This window comes from Oryctolagus cuniculus, chromosome 6, assembly GCF_964237555.1.
Source record: "Oryctolagus cuniculus chromosome 6, mOryCun1.1, whole genome shotgun sequence".
Lineage (NCBI taxonomy): Eukaryota > Metazoa > Chordata > Mammalia > Lagomorpha > Leporidae > Oryctolagus > Oryctolagus cuniculus.
In genome coordinates, this window is record NC_091437.1 from 91,441,474 (window position 1) to 91,461,165 (window position 19,692).

The following is a 19,692-nucleotide window of genomic DNA, read 5'->3' on the forward strand; positions in this document are numbered from 1 at the left end:
CGTATGGCATCAAACAATCTCAGGGATCTTAAAGAGTTAACCCATAAAAATAGGAAGAACAAACGAATTATTGAATTTCTATGAGGAGGGATGGCCTGGCAGTTAAGCTACTGCTTGGGATGCCAAATTCCTGGATTTGAGTCCCAGCTCAGCTCCTGCTAATAGACACCCTAAGAGACAGCAGCCCTGGCTCAAGTGGTTGGGCCCCTGCCACTCACATGGGAGACACAGAATGAGTTCTCAGCTTCTACCCAATGGGAGCTCTTTGTGTGTGTGTGTGTGTGTGTACTTATCAAATCAAATTTTTTAAAAAAAACAAAGTTCTGTAAAGGGATAAGCTTGGAAACAAACGACATATGCAAAAAAGGAAAGTTCAACTCAAAAAATGTAGCATTTTATAAAATGTCTTTCATCAGAAAGAAAAGTTTACTAGTATTATAACAAAGACAAGGAATTCAATAACATTAATATAACTTTATAGAGTACATTTTGAAAAAGATAAATGTTATTTCCATTCTGCAACATAGTTGGCAATGAAAGTTGGAGAAGAAACTGCAAATCATATAATGTACATGAAAGTCAGATTTCACATGACTCTGTAAAACTATCAGCAGAGTCCTTTTCTAACAAAACAGAAACTGATTACATGGCTAATTTTCCTTTGCTCAACAAAAAACCTATTTGTTTCATTGCTTGCTAGACTTGCTACTGTAATGGTTATTACATGTGTCTAATTCATTTGAAACAAGATGTCAATCAATTTCAAAATAATTTTAGAGGCAATGATGTGGAGAAACACAGGGAAAGGTAAACCCAAAAGTGAAATTAAAATTCAAACACATACCTGGGAAAATATTTTGTAGGAAATGACTAGTGCCTAGACAGACTGAGATAAAGAAAGAAGAAATACAAAGGAAAAAAAACTAAGTTCAAAATAAAAAATACATATATCTAATAGCAGAAAAGAGCTAATTGAAATCCTGATGCCTTGCTGAGGGTAATAATTAAAGTGGTTTGATCACTGAGAAGAGTATTTCAAAGTACCCAGATGCTTGATATATTATGTCAGCCTGGAGAGCCTACTAAAGGAAAGATCCCTCACTCAGGAAGCAAAAAGCAAACTGAGGGCTTATACAGTAGTAGCTGTAATAGTAAAATCAGGAACAATCTAGAAGTGTGAAAACAGAGAATCATTATACTTAAAGAAAACCTACTCAATTTTAAAGATTACAGCCATAGAGCAACATCCATTCATTAATGTAATTCATTTACTGAGCACCTACCTCGTGCTGGTATTATTCTAGGAGATGGTGTACATTTGTGGGCAGACAGACAAAATCACCTGCTGGGGGTATGGTTGGGGATTTGGGTTCACTGTCTTGTGGTGTCCACATTAGTTTCCACCATGTTCCACAACTAAGATTTCAGAGTTCAACATTCACGTCTTACACTTTGTCATCAACAACTAGCAGGCATGCAACCTGTCTTACATGCAGTGCAGGATGGGGCAGGGAATGGTACCGCAAGACTGAGAGAGGTTCAGCATCAGAGCAGATGTCTCTCTGCAACATGTGCAAGTGGTTTTTATCCAGGCCTAGTCTGAGTAGAGTTTCTGATTAAGTATGCAATTAATTTAAACTTATACAAACACGAGATTAAACATTAAAATGAGAAAAAAGGGGAAATAACAACTTCCTTCTCGGCTCACAACTATGAATGTTATCATTGTGTCAATAAATAAATGAGATATTAGGCTCAACTGTGAAAAATGCTTTCTAATCCAAGTTCAGCCTTAAGGACACAAAGCATAAACATTGAAATTTAGAGATGATGCATGTACAGAGAGAAGGGTCAGTTCCTTGAATTTCCAGTAATTTCTTGGGCCTGGAATATTTCTTTTTTCACTTAGAGAAAGAGCCAAATATTCAGCTCTTCATATAAATCATAAGCTGTAAACAAATTTCTCAGTAAATACAGCAGTATGTTAGAAAATGTAAAATCATGAAAAAACTATGTGTGGATTTCAAACCTTTTTTTTGCACCAAGATTGACTTTTTAAATTCCATTTCTTCAGTGAGTCTTTTGAAGTACCTTTGAACATGCAGGAAGTCTCTCTGAATAGACTTAGGCCTTTCACAACTCTCTCTGCGCCTGGAGTGTTCTATGGTTGACTCTGAGTTTCAGCGGAAAAGCTTCCAACCACTGAGAACTCTTGCCATACACCTGGTCACTCTCCAGCACACTACTCTGCTTTGGTTTCTTCATAGCAGTGATTACTGCAGAGAATGTCAAAATCCTACTCGTCCATGTCTTCAACGACTACGCTCCCACTCCCCAGGACATAAGCCTCACGGAGCCACCGCGTGCCCAGCACCAGTAGAGTGCCTGGCATGTAGCAGATGCTCGGTGAGCAGGCACTGAATTAATGAGTACAAACACTCAGGAATACGATGCTATGTCACGGCCTGGGAAGTAAAAGAGTCGGTCTTACAGCTTCAACGTTTTTAGAACTCACTTTTAAAATGCCGACTTTTAAATGTAAACTACGATGAGGGGGAAGGGAGTTGGGCACTCAGTGTTCACGATGAGAGATGTTTGAGGTAAGCATGGACAGAGCTACACAGGCACAGAGTGTCTAAGATCACATTTGCACTCATTTCTGTCCATGTCTCCCCACCACGCTCACTGGCTCCACCCCAATTTCCTCACCCCTGGCTTCAGCTGGGTGCAGAGGTCGGGGCAGCGTCTCTGTCCAGTTTAACCCTCCTCCACACCTCAGAGAATTTATCTCTGTAGTTCCATTTGCCAGACTGCTTGGTGATTAATTTGAGTACATGGGAATATACATTTGCCAAAATTAAATACAAAAAAATAAACCCAATATATTTTAATACTGCATCAAAGTTATACCATGATAAAGTTGATTAAAAAAAAAAAAAGTCATGATACATACACCTCAAATGTGCGCCGGCAGACATGGCTTTCATTGGCACGAGCAGCCCATGTTTCCTAAATCATATCTCAACTCTGATTTCCTTCCCCTACCTCAGGTTCTTTTATCCATCTCTCTCTCAGACATCTCTACCTGGATATCACACAAATCCATTCCACGCCACATGGCCAGATGGAGCCGCACATCTCTGCACATACCCCCCGCCCTCGCTGAAGACGTCTACCTTCTGCTCTACTGCCCAAACCAGGACACAGTGGCTCCTCTATTTCCTTCCCCGAGATGCATACAAACACACACCCAGTTCATTCCAGTCCCCAAGAGATGTTACAAATGACCCACTTCTCTCTTTCCACAAGGCCACCAGGCCCTCTCCCAGGGAGCAGTGAGTGAGTTCCTGGCAGGTATCCATGCTTTCTGACCTTGCTTACTTTATTTTCATGGCACAGCAAGGCTAATCTCCTGAAGCCTCCCACTTTCCTCCCATAGCCCCTTCCCTGCCCTGGCTCTAAGTGTCAGATGCCGTCACACCACATGCAAGGTCTTGAGCGATCAGGGCCTTCGTCAGGCTTCTCCTGCCTCTCTCTCGACCATCGCCCAGATTTCCCGGTTGCTGCACTGACAAATACAGCCACTTCAGAAACTCGGTCAAGTTGGACCTCATTCTTATGAAGGAAGACTCTGATTTTGAGTCCAGCCACTAACTTAGAGGACTCTTCGTATGATTTTTCACCTAAAACAAACATCAGCCACTTACCTTCGGTTCTTTTAAGTAACAGTGCATGGCCTGAGTAACATCTGCAGCATGGACTGCATTGTGGTAAGGGTTTTGACTGTGATAATCCTCTTGAATCATAACTGCATCAGAGAAAAGATCTCAGTTTTAATGTAAGTGGGAGCATGTAAGAGCACAAATTTGTCATAATTACAAGCGACCCATTCATATTTTTTGCTATCCCCATAACTGTCTGGATTCAGAGAGATGATAATCATCTCCCGATCATATGTACAGTAGTAACCCATCACTTAACGGCAGGGACACATTCTGGGAAACGTGTCATTAGGCAGTTTCCTTACTGTGCATACATCATCCATACTGAGATGGCTGCAGCATCACTGGGCCATACAATCTTAGGGGACCATCATCATATATGGGGTCCATCCTTGACTGAAATGCAGTTATGCAGTGCATGACCATATACCCAAAGAAATGACATCAAACTGAAACCTAACTCATTTGGAAATATATCCATGTGACACTTGTAAAGTAGGTTATTTATTTTTTCTTTATGTCTTTTATATTGTCAATCTATCATGTCAAACTCCACCAACTCCTTTTAGTTTAAAAAACACTTCCACAGTTAAATACATTGGTGCAATTCAGGCAACAAATACTGTGCCTGGTACTGTTCTCAGTACTGGAAATTCAGCAGAAAACAGAAGCTATCAACCATCTTTGTGAAGGTAACAGCAGATATTGGAGTATATAAAGGTAATACTATTGGCGTGTCACCAGTGAGATATAAATTCTGGATGTGGAATCAGTTTTTCAATAGAAGGAATGGGTTTTCCGTTAATCCTACCTTCTTGCACAGTGGCTGGTATGCAGTCATGAAAGAGCAGACTAGGGTAGGGATGCAGCTAGACTTCCCTGCCACCAAGCCTGCTCTATGGCTCCAACAGCATACCACAGCAATGCAAAGCAAAGCTATTCTACTAGAACATGGTAAATACAACCCACTGGTGATGGGGAACGAGCATTAGGATTCTGCATATACCTTGATCATATCCTTTAAAATAACTTTTTAAGAGATGAGTATTTAATCTAGTCATCAAGACATCTACATCCTATTATCATAGTACCTGGGTTTGATTCCTGGCTCCAGCTCCTAACTCTAGGTTCCTGTTAATGCAGATCCTGGGAGTCAGCAATGGTAGCTTAAGTAACTGGGTTCCTGCCACCCACTTGGGAGATCTAAATTGAGTTCCCAGCTCCAGGTGTTGTGGCCATTCGGGGAGTGAACCAGAGGATAGAAGACCTCTCTCTCTGTCTCTCCCTTTCTCTCTAACTCTGTCTCTCAAATAAATAAAATCTTTAAAAATTTTTAATTAAATAGCTTTTTAAATACCTTTTTACCTTTTTATGTGTTTTTATAATTTATAAGTAGGTTACAGGTATACTAATTATAAATAAATATACATTAAAAAGTTTCTCAAGATTGCTAGAACAAGTTTCTATTAGTTTCATACTGAAGAGGGAAAAAATTATCTGCTTCCTTAAAATAAAATAAGAGAGAATCTTGATCTCCTTAACATTTTCTAAATATTTTTTAACTTAGTGAAACATTTCCTAGCAGAGCAATATTATGTAAATATCACCCTGCACATATAAACATATTCATAATCCTCACAGTTTATTTTAAAGAGATTTCAGGGATCAGATACAGAACATATCTAAATGCAACATGCCTGATCTTTTAAAGTTTTGGCCTCACACTTAGGAAAGTACAGACATTGTATTATCTTGGTTAGCAGGCCGCGGTTGATCTAAGAAATTGAACGCAAAACAACCCCAATTTTTCACTAATTCCCTGCATCTGTCACTTTGAGATTCTGCTGCTTTTGCCACCAAGAGGCGCAGCTCATCCCCAGTCTGGTTTGATCCACAGAATGAGGGGCCAGCTCTGGGGGCCGGCGCTGTGGCACAGTAGGTTAATCTTCCGCCTGCAGTGCCAGCATCCCACATGGTGCCGCCAGTATCCCCATGTATCCTGGCTGCTCCTCTTCTGATCCAGCTCTCTTACATGGCCTGGGAAAGCAGCAGAAGATGGCCCAAGTGTTTGGGCCCCTGCATCTGCATGGGAGACCTGGAAGAAGCTCCTGGCTCAGGATCGGCCCAGCCCCAACAACTGCGGCCATTTGGGGAGTGAACCAACAGATGAAAGACCTTTCTCTCTGTCTTTCCCTCTCTGTCTATAACTATGCCTCTCAAATAACTAAATAATTTTTTTTAAAAAAAGAGAGGGGCCAGCTCTGAGTGTGGTGCTACAGCAGCCTGTACTCCTCAGCTCTCTCTCAGAAAACTGCATTGCTATTTGAACAAGCTAAAATAAATGTTTCTTGTCTTTAATGTGAACTTATTATAGTGACAAACTACTCTGGCTCTTTTTAATTGTTAAAGAACTAAGCCAGGTCAGATCCAGTGTCACACCTTAGGTCCCAGGCAAAGACTGAAAATCCAATGTGCAGCTACCTGTTGCTGACTGCAGGTGCACAAATGATCTCAACTACACAGAAGCTCTGAACAGCTCTATACACACAACAGCTAGACAAATGTGTAGCCTAAGCTGGTAATTTTGGGTGGTTTGTTACAGAGCACTAACTAACTAATGTAACCAATATAAAATTTAACAAGTTCTTGTATAAGTTTGTTGCCATTAAATGGGTTAATTACGTACCTAAAAATCTGCGAAGTTTCATCATATCTAAATGGAAGTACTCAATTAATCCATGAAGACTAAATAAATGAAAGGTTAAGCTTACTAGACTATTCCCTAAAAAGAAAAGAGATATTAATTAGTGGGAAATACAAGCTAACATGATTATAATATGCTTCCAATATGGATTTCTGAGTAAAAAACATGGAGAGAAGAGTACTAATTCCTTTTTGTTTACCTACCATTTATAGCTTCTGATTTTACCTGTTATGAATTTCAATGTAATATCTTTGCTCTACTCTTTAAGAAAAAGTAAATTTTTTGCTGTTTAAGCTTTCCAGAACCAAAGAACTGGAAGATAAACATTTTCAAATAAGCTAATTTTTTTAAAAGGCACCAAAATACGTCAGTAGCAGAAGACTGCAAAGTGCCCCCTGCTGAATTAGCTAATTTGACCTCCAACACACTTCTGTTCCATGCCCTCTTCTGCCTTGCTTAACTGACAAGGGCTGGCTCAGAGCACTCCGCCTCATGGGCAGCTTCAGGGGGCGAAGGCTGTGTTCATTCTTATCCACAGAGGACAAGGAGGATGGATCACTGGCTGCCTTCAGATCCTCTAGACTCTGAACTCAACCACTTGCCCTTTCCTTACTTGCAGCAGAGGATCTGCTTGTTGCTGGAGAAAGGAAGATTCACAGAACGGGCGGAACTCTACCACTATCGTTATGACCATACACCTTTTCTTTGTGCATGTACATATTCATTTTGCCTATCATCATTATCATAGGGTCCTCCCAAAATCTTTTTCCAAATTTAACAGATTACCAATTTGTAGGGTCTAAAATAAGTATTGAGAAATCTGAATCAAATAGCAAAATATCCTATTCTGGAATTCAGGCAAACAGCAGTAAGAGACACATGTAATGTCCCCAGAAAGAACCTTAAAGGAATCTGACGAGATCCAGTGTATTCAAATGTACTACCCATACAGAATTAGAAATGTTCAGGCAACATTTTTTCCCCCTTTTCAATTCACAAAATACCAACTGAGGATTTTTTAATACCAGTCAATAAAAACACAAGTCAAGAAAATATTTTTAAAACAACAGAAGTTAGTTGTGTTAAACAAAATGCAAGCACAGGGGCTGGCACTGTGGTATAGTGGGTTAAGCCACTGCCTGCTGCACCCATGTGGGTGCTGGTTTGAGTCCAGGCTGCTCCACTTCCGATCCATCTCTCTGCTGTGGCCTGGAAAAGCAGAACATGGCACAAGCCCTTGGGCCCCTGCACCCGTATGGGAGACCCAGAGGAAGCTCATGGCCCCTAGCTTCAGATCAGAGCAGCTCCAGCCATTGCAGCCAACTGGGGAGTGAACCAGCAGATGGAATACCTCTCTCTCTGCCTTTGTCTCTCTGTAACTCTGCCTTTCAAGCAAATAAATAAATCTTAAAGAAAAACAACAATAACAACAACAACAAAAAACCATACAGGCACAGAACTTTTTAAAATGGAAATAGATTTTTTTGGGGGGAAAAGAAAATTCAATTTATAGAAATTTATAGAAACACTACCCTCATAAAAATATACCAAAGGATATGACTGCCTAAGGCAAAGAAGCTCTCAATAGTCTTTGGAAAGTGGTCTTCACTAAGCACTGGCAAAATTAGGCTATGACTATGACACAGGCCTGGCAGCTGGTGTCTTGGCCAACCAAACAGCTTTCAGGGGTGATAAACTCTATCTTGCTGTTATCATATCATTCAACTCTCATCTCTGTAAAGAAAACTATTAAAAAATTACTTTCTTTTGTGGAGGCAAAAAGGTAGGGATCTGTACCTGTAACAAGGTAGGGGCCTGTACCAACAAGGTAGGGAATGCCTGTTACTTTGGTTATCTGTAGTTAACTGCATGTGTATTCACCACCTGCAAAATCAAGATGAGTGGCTAAGCAGTAGCAGTTTTTACTAGCTCCAAATGATCTGGAATCAAGCCCAAGAAGAAACCATTCAGCCACGTTCTCCACAAATTCAGTTCAAGGAGGAGGTTGTCAAAGGGAACACAGAGGGTCCATTTAACTCATGAAGGTTGCTGGCTGTTGCTGCTGTCCATCCTACACCACTCTTGGTATCAAGCCTCCTAACTAGCAGCACATGCACTTTTTAAAAATAAGATTTAGAGGAAGGGGAGAGGGAGTGGGAAAGGGGAGGGGTGCAGGTGGGAGTGAAGTTATGGGGCGGGGGGAGCCATTGTAATCCATAAGCTGTACTTTGGAAATTTATATTCATTAAAGAAAAGTTAAAAAAAAAAGATTTAGAGAACAATCGACTATTTCAACAAATGACAGGCATCCCAGTAGCCTAATTATAGGCTATGAGCTGTTAAGAGTTTATATAAGGCTAAGCCTTGAGGGTGGTAAGGGTGGCATTGTTTCGTCTATATTTATCTTGAGATAATAACTAAGGTAATATTTGTGTTGAGTTACGAAAGGGGAATTTCCCAATCAAACAGAAGGTGCCGCGCCTGATATTTCACTACCTATATTTTCAAGGAGATGGCCAACTGTGTAAAATGACGTTGGAACCTTTCTTGAACAGAAGGGTCAATGTGAGGGCAGGGTGAGGAACAGGACACTCTATCAGTGGGCGGGAATTAGAAAAAGAGTAGAACAAAAAGGCAGGGAAGCAGGGCGGATGGCTTTGCTGCTGAAGGTGACCGTCACCGTCTTCACCATTTGGCCAAGACCAGTCCAGTTTATTTTCTGTCAACAGTGAATAGACAAGCCCAAGGTGTGCAGAGAGAGAGTTTTTGCTATAAACTGGCTTACAGTGTAGAGGAAATAATGCAGTAATACTAGCAGATTTATACTGATTCCCAAGATAAAGCTGTATTCGCTTGCCTATTTTACATATTTGGTTCCCTTATGAAAGAAACTTTACTCCAAAGTGAAATAAGAAAAAAGCAGATGATTTCAAAGTATGACAATGAACCAAATACTCATTTCATCACTTTAAACTGCAGTGACTTCCAGTATACATTCTCATTTTGTTGAAGAGCTATGCAGACAAAAGAGGTACACACTGAATCACAGGTAGCACTAAGAAATAGGCCAAATATTTGATCCGAGGTAAAAAAATGATTCCCAAAGAGAATCTACTCCTGTTCCTAAACAGCACGGAAACTATAATTCCCAAAACAAAACTAAACTAAATACAAGAGGGGATAAGCACATCAGAATCACCTGTGGGCATATCTTTTAAAATTACCCCTACCCTGTAGATTCTGATAAATCCTCCTAAATTAGCTACAAACTCTTCCCCATTCCAGTGCCAGAGGGAACTAATGCTGCTGATCGTATCATGCATCTCAGAAGTATGCAAAGACAGGCCTGAGAGCTTCCCTCTCAGCAGGTAGTTGACCCACCATTCAATCTGGACTATCCCAACAGGAACACAACATCAAAAGACGACATCATAAAAGACCACAAGCGAAGGGCCAGTGCCGCGGCTCACTAGGTTAATCCTCCGACTGTGGTGCCGGCATCCCATATGGGCACCAGGTTCTAGTCCCAGTTGCTCCTCTTCCAGTCCAGCTCTCTGCTGTGGCTTGGGAGGGCAGTAGTGGAGGATGGCCCAAGTGCTTGGGCCCCTGCACCCCATGGGAGACCAGGAGGAAACACCTGGCTCCTGGCTTTGGATTGACGCAGTGCACAGGCCGTGGCAGCCATTTGGGGGGTGAACCAACAGAAGGAAGACCTTTCTCTCTCTCTCTCTCTCTCTCTCTCTCTTTCTCTGTCTAACTCTGCCTGTCAAATTAAAAAAAAAAAAAAAAGACCACAAGCTAAAAGAAACCAAATAAAAAGAAAAATGAAGAACATAATGAGACAATGATATTGACTTTGGGTTATTAATAATGCCAGCCATTAATCTGTCAAGTCTCTGTGATGAGCAGGAGGATTGGCTTTTCATTACTGCAAAGCGTTAATAATCAAAATGTAAAACTGAGACTAATTCTCAAGGTTTTTTTCTTTAGAAAAAGTCACTGCCGGAGCCGTGGCTCACTAGGCTAATCCTCCGCCTGTGGTGCCAGCACCCCGGGTTCTAGTCCCGGTTGCTCCTCTTCCAGTCCCGCTCTCTGCTGTGGCCCGGGAAGGCAGTGGAGGATGGCCCAAGTGCTTGGGTCCTGCACCTGCATGGGAGACCAGGAAGAAGCACCTGGCTCCTGGCTTCGGATCGGTGCAACATGCTGGCCGTAGCAGGCCACTTGAGGGGTGAACCAATGGAAAAGGAAAACCTTTCTCTCTGTCTCTCCCTGTCTCTCTCTCACTGTCTAACTATGCCTGTCAAAAAAAAAAAAAAAAAAAGAAAGAAAAAGACACTAAAAAAAAGAGGACAAAATGACGCTCCCTATGCCTGCAGAGGGCTAATAACCTAAGTAAATGAAAAGCAACAACCCACTGGTGGCTCTACCATCAACACAGTAATCTAAGACTACATTAACTTGAGTAAGTCAAATTTTTCACTTACCATTTGTTAGTCTATCAAATAGAAAGATATCAAAATTCCAATTTCCAACTTTTTCAAGCATACACTGAAACAAAAACCAGACATTCCTACTGTAATTTAATTTCAACAACATTCTCTTTTTGCAAATAGTCCATATACAAGTTAATGAAAATTGAAAGTGATGGTTTAAGAAATACCAAGTATCATTCCCTTTTCAATCATGACTTCTTTAATCTCTAATTGGCATAAAAAATGTCCAAAGGGATAAATTTTATTTGGAAAAGGAAACATTATTTCACTTTTCAGTTAATGAATGTACAGGAAAGGGCAGTTTTTCTCAACTTACATCTACTTCTCTAGAAACTTTGAAGGATTCTAACGTAATTTAACATCACAGAAGTGGGATTCATATGTTGCATGACCTAGAACCTGCATCTTGAATCTTGCAACAACTGCTCTTAAAAGTTCTTGCTCTACTACTTACTGTATCACCAATGCTGTTATAAGTACTTTACTCACCCTGACTATTCACATCAAAACTGTTTTCAGCATTTATCTTATAGATGGGAAAGCAGGCAAAAAGTAAGAAAAAAGTGATAGATCTAGGATCTCTGGCATCTGATTTTGGAACCCAAACACTGACAGTGATGACATACCATGCTTAAATTGTCTGCTACTCATTCCTTAAAATACACTCCCAACTTCATTTATATTCTTTCAATTTCCTTATAAAATAATAGAATTTACTACATCAACTTTTAGGATGGTGTGCATGTCAGCCAAGCAAATGTATCCCACGAACATCCTGACATCCAAGTATTTTATACCACAGAGTCATAACCCGATTATTTTGGAGCCCTCTGTAAGAGAAAACTTATTTTGTACCCAAAAAATTCATCACTGTATACATTTATGAAAAAACTGACACAAGCAACACTATGATGCTACTAGTAGAGATTGTTAATTATGATAGCACTAATAACAACCAATGATACATAGGTCAACATTCTCATTCTAAAAAGCAAAACATGTAAAGTTGTTAAAATTTAAAGTATGAACACATTCCATTGATTTATTAAACAGGGAAGGAAATTTTTTCACTTTAATGTAATCATAAAGAAGGTACCTCAGCCACATCAACATAAACTTACAGAATCTGGTCTGTAAATACTAAGTCAAAGAATAAGTTAAAATACAATTAAAAATTTAAGATTATTAAAGATCTTCATCTGGTCAGAAACAAGCTCATTTAATCTTGACCTTCTCAAGACATCTTTAAATATGTCCCTATCAATAGAATACACACACTAGGTCAGGTAATCTCTATAGTGTTCCAAGCATTAGGAATCTGTGTGACCTTATAATGTTTTACTGGTCTGCATGTCACTTAATATTATAGTAAATGAAAATATTTTCATAATTTAGTTATTTCAGAAATGTTCCTTGTGCTGGCACACCTAATTGTAAAATGAACAGCTTCTATAAGGAAAAAAAACTAAAAATTGAGCTCAATTTTCAAAACCAAAAAAAAGAGCTTCAGTAAATCTATCAAAATACTGTTTTCTTGAAAAGTTGCACATACCTTGGCTTGTCCATTGTAATCATCATCTAAAATGTTTAGAGAACTTGAAACAGTAGTACCACGAAAAAAGCGTGAAGATCTAAGATATCGCTGGAAACTTAGTAACCTCCTGATATTCCTTGCAGAGACAGATACTTCAATCTCAGATTGAGCTGAAATAAGAGGAGTGACAGGTGAGAACTGCAAGTCACAAATGGGCATATGCCATTTCAACAATACTTCTCTTAGTTAGGAGCAAGTATGTTCAAAAATTCATTCTTCACTAAACCATATTCCTAGGAGAGAAGAGAAGGTTATTTTATTTCTATTTTCAATTGAAGAATTAAGATTGAAAGGAAAATAGCCAATTTCGACAACATTCAGAAACATAATGAAGACTGTGGCTGCTTAACAATCTTTTTTTAACTTCCAAGAACTCTGACCTCTCACTTGATCACTCTAACACATTATTCATATATAAACATGGAGCAAAAACACACAAAAAATCTAGTTTCAAATTACTTGAAAGCGAGGTTCCAAGTTGCATGATATTTTTAACAATCACACAACTAAAACATCTTCAACTTTAATGACCTCTATCATTTCAGATATTTCATTAAGATAATATTACTTAGAGGAAAAGGAGATGGAATGGGGAATGAAGTGCTTTAAAGAATAAATAAAGGTTTTTTTTTTAATAAAGGTTTTAAAGGACAGGAATAAAATTCCATAAAGTTTAAAAAAATAAAAAAAAAAACTCTACAAAAACATGTGGTTTTTTCCCCTTGGAGACAAACAGGTTCTTGCAGTGAGTCTAACATAACCTTTTTTTCCCTCAAGTGTTAGAATAATCTGGTTTCTTCAAACACCAGATGAAATAGACTTGGTTATAAAAGCAATCTTGTAGGGAATATATATATATATATATATATACACATATATATGTATATATATATATCAGTTACCTTAAATTCTAGAATAAAAGCTAATTTGTAAAATATTCAAAATATAAACACACAAAAATTAAGATGAAGGATCAACCAACTGTCATCTCTCTACTTAACTTCCAGTAACTTAGAATCCCCAGGGGGAATGGTAGCTAAACAAACACATTCTCTCCTGTGTGTCTAATCACTCATTCTTCGATCAACCTCCACTACCTGGTTTGCCTTGTCTATAAAATAACGGCGATTATATCTAATTCAACAGATACTCAATTAAATGAGATAATGTACAGCAGGCACTAAATAAATGATAGCAATGCAAATGATGGTAACACTGATGTGAATTCCTCTGCTTAAAGGTAGTTCTCCTAAATTCAAATACTGCTGATGCTGCTCTAAAGAAAAGCATTCCATGGCTCCTCATCATCTTACTAGGAACTCCATCTCCTTAGCCCGGAAGAGAACATGTTCCAGGATATGGCTCTCTGCAGACCTGAGGCATTACCTCTCCTGGGAAGTAGACCTTAAGGCATGCTCCCTCAGTACCTCTGTGAGTTCGCAAAGCTCTCTATGCATTCACCAATTACAGCACTTCTGACTTTGAAATACACTGGTATCTCTCTGGTTCCTTTAACAAATGACAACATTCAATATAGACACGAGCTATTTTTTAATCTCCATATTCCTGAGTCTAACAATAGTGTCAGGTATATAGTAGATAACTGTAAAATACACAGAATCCAAGCATACTGTTCTTGAAATATCTGTTGAGTTTTGAGGTTCCCATATATCCAAATAAACCAGAAGTAAAATACCACACAGTAATGTAGTTTACTCTTCATTTTTTTCACTGCAGTAAGTAAAATATGAAATATGTAGAAAGATAACAGAGTTAAATTTCTGATTTTATCAAAGTAATATACAAGAACTAGAACCAAAATGATAAAGTTATTAATATCTACTGATGGTGTTTACATTAGAACCAAGTCTGTTAGAGGAAATGAGGATAGACTAAACTCTGTGAAAGCAACACTCCAAGCACTTGCAAAATGCATCTCCTTTAGTCATCAACTTCAAAAGATAAATATTATCCTCCACTTCACACATGAGAACACTGAACCTACAAGAAAATAATTTCCCAAGGTCAACAGCCAATACAGGATGAACTGGGATTAAAGAAAAAAAATCTGCATTTATAAAGGCTATGTACAGTACTACTCATAAATTTTTTTATTGTATCTCTACAGGGCTGTTTATTGCTTATTATCCAAATAAGACATTTCACAGTTTTACTAAAGCATGTTCACACCCACTATCCATTTAGCAATCACTACAATACTGTGAAGATCATCATCCTAGTTTTATAAATATAACCTTATAAAGCAAGGTGGAAACACAATACAATCAATATATTAGAGCCAAGGCACACAGAAAACTGCTAATAAATGCAGCAAAATACATGTACTCTATTCATTCCAGAAAACAGTAAAGAAGACTTCAAGGTCATGAGTATTCTTTTTGATTTATCTGAAGCTACACACAAAAGTAACAATTTTATTACTGGCAATTACATTGCAGTGTGAGTGTGTGTGTGTGTGTGTGCATGCACTAACAGAAGGATCACTGCTTTCAAATTATCGTGTCCAAACTAACAAACCCCTAAAGTAAATTTGAGAATTTCTTTAGAGGACACCTGCATAAGGTTCAAAAAATGAGTTGGTTTTATTTGATCGGAAAACCCCAACGGTCTAATCCAGTGTGCCAAGTCTCTGTATCAACACAGCAGGGTTCACGCTGTCAACTGTTAAGTCACCTGGTGCTAGCCCAGGGCCAGGCCCTACCCATAAAATCAGGGTCATGTCCTCCACTGCCTAATTCCCATTTTCCAGGTGACATCTGACAAGTCACAACCTCCTGATGTCTCATTTTCTTTAGCTAAGAAAATTCACGTCTTTTCCCTGGTTCACAGAGCCCCGAAGTTACTAGTCATGAATGACTACCAGGCACTGACTCAAGGCGACATGCTCATTTATCATAGGAACCCAATGCCTTCCAGTGAGACTAAACCCATAAACAAACCTGCACAACAGAATAAGAAACAGACCTGTATCTAATGATACAGAACCAGCCTTAACAATTCGTGACTATTTCCCAAACTTAACAAGGACAGAGAACTTGCCTATATGAAACAGCAGATCACTCAGAAAAACTGCTTTATTCCCCATGAGCCCTGAGGACCTCACACAGGAGTCTTGTACACAACAGATTTATAGTCTGCAGTGGCCAGAAAAATGCAATGGGACCTTGCAGACAGGCCAACTAAAGCTGCCACAATCAAAGACTTAATACAGGACCAGAAGTTGGGGGCATATCTGGCTTGTTTTGTCATTTATACAATTCTTGAATATGCAACACTTTACACGTCCAGGAAGGAGCACAGGAAAGGTAGGAGGGAGATACAGAGTGGGAGAGACCTCAGGGAGGGAGGGAGGGAAATAACAGTGCAAATCCTCACCTCCAGCCCTGTCTCCCCAGCCAGTCGACACTCAAACCCTCTCCTGCAATGATAATCTTTTTCTTCAAGTTTCAATTGTATCCTTACTGAGTTTTTAAAAAGCACGCGGTTCAACAGGCTAATCCTCCGCCTGCGGCACCGGTACACCAGGTTCTAGTCCTGTCACCCCTCTTCCAGTCCAGTTCTCTGCTGTGGCCCAGGAGTGCAGTGGAGGATAGCCCAGGCCCTTGGGCCCTGCACCCACATGGAAGACCAGGAGAAGCACCTGGCTGCTGCCTTCCGATCAGCGTGGTGTGCCGGCCACAGCATGCTGGCCACAGTGGCCATTGGAGGGTAAACCAACAGTAAAGGAAGACCTTTCTCTCTGTCTCTCTCTCTCTCTCTCTCTCACTGTCCACTCTGCCTGTCCAAAAAACAAAAACAAACAAACAAAAAAAAAGGTAAATCTTGGAAACACCATTATGTATTTTTTTTTATTTGACAGAGTCACAGATAGTGAGAGAGAGAGAGACAAAGAGAAAGGTCTTTCTCCGTTGGTTCACTCCCCAAATGGCCAGCGTGCTGCTCCAATTCAAAGCCAGGACCCAGGTGCTTCTTCCTGGGCTCCCATGTGGTGAAGGGGCCCAAGGCTCCACTGGCTTCCCAGGCCACAGCAGAGAGCTGCACTAGAAGAGGAGCAACTGGGACTAGAACCCAGCACTCACATGGGATGCCGGTGCTGCAGGCGGAGGATTAACCAAGTAAGCCACGGTGCCGGCCCCATGTATTTTTTAAGGTTTATTTATCTATTTGAAAGACAGAGGCAGAGACAGAGAGGTCTTCCATACGCTGGTTCACTCCCCAGATGGCCGCAATGGCCAGAGCTGTGCTGATCCGAAGCCAGGAGCCAGGTGCTTCCTCTGGGTCTCCCTTATGGGTGTGAGGGCCCAAGGACTTGGGCCATCTTCCACTGCCCTCCCAGGCCATAACAGAGAGCTGGATAGGAAGTAAAGCAGCTGGGACTTGAACCAGCACTCATATGAGATGCCAGCACCACAGGCATAGCTTTACCTGCTATGCCACAGCACCAGCCCCTCCATTATGTATTATTTTCTTTTTTTTTTTAAAGATTTATTTTATTTATTTGAAAGACAGAGTTACAGAGAGAGGTAGAGCCAGAGAGAGAGATTTTCCATTTGTAGGTTCACTCCCCAGATGGTTGCAATGGCCAGAGCTGAGCTGATCTGAAACCAGGGACCAGGAGCTTCTTCCGGGTCTCCCACGCAGGTACAGGGGCCCAAGTACTTGAGCCATCTTCTATTCCTTTCTCAGGCCATAGCAGAGAGCTGGATTGGAAGTGGAGCTGCTGGGACCCGAACTGGCACCCAAACAGGATGCTGGTGCCACAAGCTGGGGTTTTAACCCACTGTGCCACAGCACCAGCCCCTATGCATTATTTTCTACTTCTTTTACATAAATGGTGCATGTTTTACAAATTTCATGTTGCTGTTTAACTTATCATGGGCACTCTCTCCCTATCAGTAATAGAGATCTTCCTCATTTTTCTAAATACAGTTGTAAAGTATTTCACATTACAGATGAATCATAATCTACTTAGCCAGCCCACTGCTGAAGGACATTACTACAATTTCAGTGTGCAAAAGATATCCCCATTTTGTTAAATGTGCTTGTATTTCTACTGCCTCATTTCTCAGCCTTGAGAGACCACCCTTCAGTTTCTAGTTATTATACACAAGGCAGTTACTCTAATATCCCATCCCCTTCCTTCTTCCAGGATTGTTAGTTATCAGAACACGTTTGGTTTTTGTTTCATTCATTTTAATTCCCAGATTCATGTTGGGTTCAGCTCCAGAAATTATTCAATAGCACAAATCCATTAACCTTGGTTCCCTTAATTGTCTTGTGTTTATGCTTATCCGCTCTGTTACTTTATTCAAGAAGGGCTCATGAAAAGACCTCAAACACAATGTATTCTGAGATGTTTGAAACTTTTCTCACAGTTTTTGAGGACAGTTTAAATGAATATAAAATTCTTGGTTCTCATTTTCCTTCCCTGAGTTTACGTGAAGGTATTGGTTGACTGTGTTCTGACATTGAGATGTGCAAAATCTAAGGCAAACATACTTGTTTCCCACTTATAATTGTCTGGGTCTTTTGGGAAGGCTGCCAATAAAAAGTCTTTAATGACTTTACTAAGATGCATCTCAGAGTTAATCATTCTGGGTCATTTTCTCCTCCTATGTGTTATGTTCTTGCAATGTACAAATTTAAATCCTCTATTTCTTAAAAAAATTTCTTGAATTATGTCTCTAAATATTTATTCTGTTCTACTATCTTAGCTTTATTATTCAGAGATTATAAACTGTTTATTTGTAAATCTCTGGGTGTTTTTATTTCTTTCATTCAATAAATATTTAGTGCAAATTTGGTGCCAGGGACCATTCTGGATGCTGGAGTTACCATGGTGAGGGAGACAGACAGGGTCCTTGTTTTCACAGAGCTTGCATTCTGTCCCCTGGTTTTCTCGATTATGAGCTGTTTATGTTCAAACACCTTTTCCTGTCCTCTATATCTCACTTTCTTTCCAGTTCTTAACTGCTTATTTGTTCTATTCTGCTTGCTTTTATAGCCATTAGTATATGCAGTATAGGTTCTATCTCCTGCTTGTTCCAAATCTGTGTTTCTGTGATATTATTGAGAGTTTTGTTTATACTATTTCCAGATTTGAGTGTAAACATGTGTCAATTCCTTGTTATCTCAATGCGCTCTATAGTAAACTAGTGATTCGTCTAGCTTTTAAGTGAATGGCAAGAAATGGTTATAATTTTCATCAGTTCTAATGGCAGTATTTTCCCATTAAATGTTAATCATTAAGTTTTGCTGTTCCTATCTATTGTTTTTTTTACTTAATTAAATTATCTGATGTGCCAGTTTCTTTTCAAAAAACAATCATTACTGAATGGAATGAATTCTACTGAACCAACTCTGCACCAAATTCTCAATGGGAACAACGAGGCAGAGGAGCCCTCTGAGATTCACCACTCAAATGATCTCTACTCCTCTGCCAAAGAGACAGATCGCTAATTAAAACATGTATCTGTGGCCGGCGTTGTGGCATAGCAAGTTAAGCTACTGCATGCAATTTCAGCATCCCATACTTTTTAAAGTGAGTCTCTTCTACACAGAATATAGGTGGACTGTGTCCTAGTACATCTGGTGATGCTATAACAAAATACTGAGGCTAGGTAACTTATAAAGATTCGTTTGTTGTAGATCCTAAGGCTGGGAAGTCCAAGATTCAAAGACTGCTTCTAGTGAAGACCTCTTTGCTGTGTCAAGGCAGGAGGGCACGACAGGGTGTGAGTAAATTAGAAGGGGGGCCTAAACTCATACTTTACTAGGAACCCACTCCCAGCATGCCCTGCCCTGTGATAATGGCACTAACCCACCTGAGAAGTGAACATTCCGAGTCACACTAGGGCACTCTGGACAACTACTCCTGTAATTGTTTCTGATAAGGATTTTTCCTACTTTAGTGTTTGTTTTAGAGCAGAGCCCAACCTCTGAGGCTTTACCTCCCCCCCCCACCTTTAAAAAAAAAAAAAAAAAAGACCTATTCATTCATTTGAAAGGAAGAGCCACAGAGAGGCAGAGGCAGAGACAAAAAGAGAGAGAGAGAGAGAGAGAGACCGACCGACCAACCGACCGACCCTCCAGCCACTAGTCCACTCCCCAGATGGCCGCAACGGCCAGAGCTGAGCTGATCCCAAGCCACGAGCCAGA

The 19,692-nt window shown here is 40.0% G+C and overlaps 1 protein-coding gene across 4 annotated transcripts in view; it reads right to left on the minus strand.

Annotated features, from left to right (window-relative positions):
* The window catches only part of PDE7A (phosphodiesterase 7A), a 131,217-nt gene that overhangs the window by 21,685 nt on the left and 89,840 nt on the right, over window positions 1–19,692 (minus strand). For all 4 annotated transcript variants that reach the window (XM_008255575.4, XM_002710533.5, XM_008255577.4 and 1 more), the window contains 4 exons: window positions 12,472–12,623; window positions 10,911–10,974; window positions 6,409–6,504; window positions 3,708–3,808 (listed from right to left, as the gene is read on the minus strand). In XM_008255575.4, coding sequence (XP_008253797.1) covers window positions 3,708–3,808; window positions 6,409–6,504; window positions 10,911–10,974; window positions 12,472–12,623 — 413 coding nt within the window. The remainder of the gene's footprint in view (window positions 1–3,707; window positions 3,809–6,408; window positions 6,505–10,910; window positions 10,975–12,471; window positions 12,624–19,692) is intronic.